The sequence below is a fragment of the Mastomys coucha genome, chromosome X (assembly GCF_008632895.1).
Source record: "Mastomys coucha isolate ucsf_1 chromosome X, UCSF_Mcou_1, whole genome shotgun sequence".
Taxonomy (NCBI): domain Eukaryota; kingdom Metazoa; phylum Chordata; class Mammalia; order Rodentia; family Muridae; genus Mastomys; species Mastomys coucha.
In genome coordinates this window covers 61732725-61738871 of record NC_045030.1, presented here as the reverse complement: position 1 = coordinate 61738871, position 6147 = coordinate 61732725, and the positions used below count along the sequence as shown (strand labels likewise).

The 6147-nt window shown below is 44.1% G+C and overlaps 1 protein-coding gene across 2 annotated transcripts in view; it reads right to left on the bottom strand.

Moving 5' to 3' along the window:
- The window catches only part of Zic3 (Zic family member 3), a 10663-nt gene that overhangs the window by 2079 nt on the left and 2437 nt on the right, over positions 1-6147 (bottom strand). The window contains exons 2-3 of one of the 2 annotated variants that reach the window (XM_031362716.1): positions 5921-6129; positions 2905-5099 (exon numbers count right to left, since the gene is read on the bottom strand). In XM_031362716.1, the coding sequence (XP_031218576.1) occupies positions 4920-5099; positions 5921-6129 (389 nt within the window). In that variant the 3' untranslated portion in view covers positions 2905-4919. Of the gene's footprint in view, positions 1-2904; positions 5100-5920; positions 6130-6147 lie in introns of those variants that run through there. The other variant, XM_031362799.1, reaches the window with a different exon arrangement.

Here is a 6147-nt window from a genome sequence, read left to right as displayed (position 1 = left end):
GGGGGGGGGGCGTTCGTTAAATGAGTTATGAAGAAAACGAGGTCTGGGGAAAGGGTAGAATACAATCTCTCAAAGGTACAACTGGGTCGACAAGCCTTCATTTCCCTCCAAGCTGGCTTGACCATTGTCCTGAGAAGAGAACACATTGTCCACTGTTGTTCGTTTTTTCAGGACTCGAAGGTGCTGTGGAATTCCAACAGGGGCACAGTTAACTCGAAATCGCACACACACAACACAAGAGAAAGGGGAGAGGGATATGTGTGTGTTTGTGTGTGCCAGGAGCTTCTTCTGCTGGGTTTTGTTCCCCATTATTGAGACACCCGCCCCCTAATATCTCTAAAGAGCACATCAATTTCCCACCAGAGTGCCCAGGAAGAACTTCTTTGCTTCCGTTTTTGTCTGTTTGTTTTTAAACTACGTTCAACTGCCACGACCTACATTGTCCCGCGAGGCACCAGCGCTGAGGAATAACTAGGGAATTTCAACGACAACACAGCGCGGCGGCAGCCCGTAGTCTGCGTTGTGCGCCGCTCTGCGGGGGTTCGCATCCGGCCGCCATGTTCCCGACTCGAGAGCCGCCCCCAAACCAACCCTCCTTTCCACATCCCTCTCCTTTCCTCCCGCCCTCCCCCCAACTCCCGGCTTAGCCGAGGCCGCCTTCCCCGCGAGGCTGCTTTCAACCCTCCCCCCCCACCCCCAACCCCCTGGCTGCAGAATCCTGCTCGACGGCTGCAAGGCGTTGCGCCTGCGCGCCGCGCTCGCGGGGGTGGGGGTGGGGGGAGACCTAAGGTCCCCGATCTCGGCTTGAAAAGGCCGAAGCCACGGGGAGCAGGGGCGGGGTTGAAGCCCGGACCGGAGCCTCCTCTTTCCTCTCTGCGGGTCCCCGCTAAGGCCCTGGCCGAGCTCTCACACGTGCGCGCTAAAAACCCACTTCAAAGTGTGTCCCCAGTGTCGAGGAGGCCCCTTTTGGGTCAGCCTCATACTCAGGGAATGCAGGAGCCACACCGCCTCCATTCCCGGCACCACAGATGCTCTCGGAGAGCCTAGCAAGAGGGCGTTTTGCCGACTGCTGCGGATGCCTCAAGTGTCCTTCGGGTACCACCGTCCTCACCCCCCGCCCCCGCCAGTGGAAAAGGAATTGAACACAAAGTTTGCTGGGAGCGCTAGGCTGTAGTCTTAGGAGATCGCCATTGTTTGGGCTCGAATTGACCCCAGGTCGGGATTAGGCCGAAGCTGATTTCTGCTTTACAGCCCCGCCGGCCTAATGAGGCCGAGAGGCGATGGGGCGCGAAGCGTCCTCGGAGCCCAAGGCGATCCGCTAGCTTATGGCCGCCAAGGGCCCTGTTGGTGGAGGTCAAAGGGTCAGCGAGAAGAAACCGCGAGAGAATTGACCCTAGGAAATGAGGTCCCCTCCTCCTTGCCCAAACCTCAAGCGGAGATTTAGAAGAATTTGGTGTGTGGACAGGGCCCAGGGGCTCCCCAAGGACTACTGAAACCCCTAGAGTCACTCTCCTCGCCTTCCTCCATGCTAGAGCCCAACTGGAGCCTTGGAGCTCCAGGGCCTGTGACAGAAAACAAGCTTAGATACTAGCTACAGCAGTACCCTCCATTCATATGGTGGCAGAGCCTTTCAAAAACTTACAAGGCATTATTTCTCTGGACTGCTGGTTTGGACAGATTTCTTAGGAGGAAAGCGGGGTATGGAAGCCAGGGGCAAAAGAGGAAAGGAGAAGTGAAGCAGAAATGAGGAGCACACCATATCTGGAAGGCTTTGGGCACGCTAACTAGGTCACACCCTTCATAGTACCTACTAGACAGTCTGTCTTACCCTAGATGCTGATATCTTTGAACCTTCCAAACTTGATGAAGGCCAGAGCTCATCAGTCATGCTTGGAAACACCTCCCTTTCTTGATTACTAAGAACCAAGCTTGGACTTGGAGCTTTAGCATTTGTGACTTGGGGTGTGTGGTTACTTTCTTAGGGTGCTTAGATTGCATTTAAACATATAAATATGTATTCCTGGTGCCAGATTATGGGCAACAAAAATCAAAGGATTCAAAGAAACCAAGTTTTCTTTATAAAAAAAAGAAATGCATAAGCATAATTTCAAGAAATTTACTGTACACAAATCAAGAAGGAATCATGAGAAGCATATTTTTTATAGTTATTGGGTTATCACCGGTGTTATTTGTCAGTTTCCTCTCAGGACACTGAAGTGCTTTGCTGTAAAGATCGATGGTAGAATATTTTCAAGCCACTAATGAAATATTTCATGTTATTTAATTACCATAAGCAAGGGTTTTAGCAAGTGTTATTCAACCTATCCTTGCTTAAAGCTAGGTTAGGACTGGGGTCAGCAGGGAGGGAACTCCATAGAGAAAACAGTAAATTGTGGAAGCTCATTGAATATGTAGAAGAAAGGCTGGCCATTCACATTTCACAATGACACAAATTTAGTCAGTCTTACAAATAAAAAGCCCTCTGAAAAATTGCTGAGCATTTAAAATTATCTCTGGTTTCTATGAAAGGGAAAGCCTGAAATATGGATCTGGTCCAAACCCTCATTGTCAAGGTCAAGACTGGGATGTCTGGATGGGGTGTGATGAAGTGACCGGGCTACCTGCTCAGCACATGTACGATCATGGCCTTCACATGGACCCCAGCAAAGCAAAGGGCAAAGGACACGATTTTTCTCTAACAAGATATTGCCCTCCAAAGGAAAAACTGTCAATACTTAATTGCTGACAAAAATAAGTAGATAACAAAATGAATTTGAATGGACCTTGGGCATCAAAGTTTGTTTTAACACACCAGAAATTCTCTAAGCATTTCAATTTTAGATTGATTTATTTAAACATGGGAAAAATATTGGGCACCAAATACAGAAAAAGTTATAACATAAATACGATGTGCCAAGACTTTATTTCTTCAGAAAGAACAATCAACAAAATTCTAGAATTGAAAATGATTATATAATATCAAATTGACTGCCACCAAAAACTGAGAGCGTTGCCCCTTAAAGCGAAAGAGGTACTTAAGTCTATTCATTACACTTCTAAATACTTTACAATTCCTTATCTCCACTCTTCTGTTATTCATGCAGAGATTGGGCTCTCAATAACCAGACAGCACCCTAAAAAAGTCTTCAAACTCTACCCACTTCAACCCCCCCCCAAATAGTGATCAGTTTCTTTTCCATAGACCCATGGTAAAAAGAACTGTTTGTCCAAATGAGTTGCTTCACTGAAGATTAAATGGCTTGTTAACATTTTATCACAAAACAACCAACCGTTTGTCATCGATTTTAATGGAAACAATGCTCTTAACATCTTTGCCTACAAGTAATGAACTTTAAAAATAACGTATTTTGCAAATGTTTTTCTTTCCACAGTATCATTTAGGAACTGCTGCAGTTATTACACCGCTATATAAACGCTATGAGTAATTGTGATAATCATGAATTGAACTATATACAGCAAACAAATCAGCCTTTGCCATCCAAAACTTAAAGACTATGTTGGTTTTCTTTTTTATTGTTTTTTTTTTTTTTTTGTTTTCTAAGAAGCACTTTAACCATGAGAAGCACTGTTCAGCTGGCCTTGCTCATTGCCACTTCAGAGGTGCTATCTTTTGAAGGTAAATAGATTTGATAGGCAGATTAGGTACGTCATAGATACAAACATATAGGTATATGAGTGATCTCTCAACAGACATGCATCCTGCCATAATTTTCATTTATGTAAAGTAATAAAGAACTAAGGGACATAAAACTAATTAGGTTACCTTATGTTTATATATATATATAGGGCAGGAATGATTAAATCCAGCCTCTCAGGCTTTGAAGTACAAGATTGAGATGTCATGGCCACTAAGTGAATTGATCAGTATTATTTGATTTGCATGCCGAAAATCCAGGACAAACACATTTAAACTCGCAGTTAAACAACCATCTGAGCTAGAGATAAAGAAAGGAGGGTCCTCCCCAGATGGAAACTGACATTGTAAGGAATCTAGACTGCAATAGAAAAATAATTTAACAATTAAAAAAGGGATCTGAGTGAGTTATAAATACCAACAAACAAAATTCAATTTACTCATGTCTCCTCTTTGTAGGAGGCTGTTACAAAACAAAAAAGTCAGTATGGTTCAAAAATTGTAAATTGTGTTCCTTTTCTCAAAACAATAATTGTTTAATGCTAAAAGCAGTTATAATCAAAAGCTGTACAGAATTTGTTAGAAAACATTTATCCATAAATATTGTTCAGTTCCCGGCACTTGCAGCAATAATTAAATTACAAACGATAAATATGGCATCAACGGATATGTATTTACAAAAAGAAAAGTTATTACAAAAGGCAACTGTATACTAAACGTCACAATCTGTGTAGACCAACATCATATCCTCAGCCTGAAAAAATACTGACCAACATGTTCCGACCCCATTAGACGACGATACATTCACAAGTGTAATGCTTTGAAGAAAAAGTTCAAGACATAACAGGACTTTGGCATGGTTTAAGACCGTGAGAGTTTAAACAATCACCACTAAGGCGAAGAAGAATTTTCATCAGTTTAACAACATCACCACCACCAAGCCATCAATACCTTCCTCAAGAAACAGGACAGTGTTAATTAAAATGATTTGAAGGAGTTTCAGATGGGGTGTACAGAGAGCAAGAGGAGGGGGCAGGAAAAGCAGTGAAAAGATTTTGTTAAAAAAAAAAAAAAAAATTCCTTCAAATGCCAGAACATATTTTCTAATCCTGAGAAAAGGGCATGGCTACTTTTGGATCTTGCCCCAAACCTTCCTGAACAATTGCAATTACCAAGATGTAGCCCTATATATGGCCTCTTGCTTTAAAACTCCATTTCCATCTGATTTGTCTCAGTTTTCTCTTTTAAATGCATTTTGGTTGTCTCAGACGTACCACTCGTTAAAATTGGGAGGAAGTCCAGGGTTGTGGCTGGTGCTAGTCTGAACTGCAGAAGGGGCTTTAGTGGTCTCTTTACTGTTTGCAGAAGCTATAGCGGGTGGAGTGGAAGACTCATAGCCTGAACTGGCAGCAGGGGAAGAATCTGACCCTTGAGATTCATGAACCTAAAATTAACATGTATATATTATAATGAATATAATTCCAACTGGCAATGTGAAAGCAATAATAAGTAAATAAATAAAACCCCCAAATAACAACAAAACAAGCTCAGACTTGAATACTATAAGAGAGCAAGACCGCCCGCTGGCCACTTAAAAGAGAAATAGGATTTAAAAAATGTTTTTTCTTATTACTGATGTCTAGATACCCCTAGCATTCCCGCCAAAAAAAAAAAAATCCATTTTAGTCGTGCTACTTCAAAAAAAAAAAAATGCTTTCTCTGTGGGTGATGGAGTGGGCAAGTAGTTATTCTGCCGGCCCTATAAAATAGTCACTCCAGATTTCACTTTCAGCTTTCGGCCTGGGAAAGCAGGTATAGAGATGAGTGACACGGGTGGCTTGGGTGCTCTGAATTCCCACGCAAATGGGTTGGAATCAGACTGCGCTCCTCGGCTCTATTGTTGTATCTGAAGCGGAGGAGCAAACGGATGACACTACCCCGGGTTCAGAGTGCCCACTCCGGATTCCCATCGTGGGCTGATAGGATGAGGTGGCCACAGAAAGCTCAAGCCCTGGCGAGCTCCCTTAGAGCTCCCCAGTAAACAACTGATTGTTCCCTCCACTCTCTTCCCCCTCCCAACTCAGCTCGCTCCTTCTCGACCCCCCCTCCACCCCTATCCTCAAAATGGGTTCAAGGTGTCAGTGCTGGAGCAAATCGGATTTAACGTGAAGGATAGAGGGTTGGCAGCGCGGGCGCTTCCGTTCTGCGGCCCCGTATCAGGCCGAATGTTTACAAACCGCCGACCGCTAATAAAGAGGTAATTACCTTCATGTGTTTGCGCAGGGAGCTCGGGTGTGTGTAGGACTTGTCGCACACTTTACAGATATAGGGCTTGTCCGAGGTGTGCACATGCATGTGCTTCTTGCGGTCGCTGCTGTTGGCAAACCGTCTGTCACAGCCTTCGAATTCACATTTGAAAGGTTTCTCACCTGCAAAAGGCAAAAGTACAAAATAGGGGAAGGGGGAAGAATAGAGTTAAACCCAGAAACTTC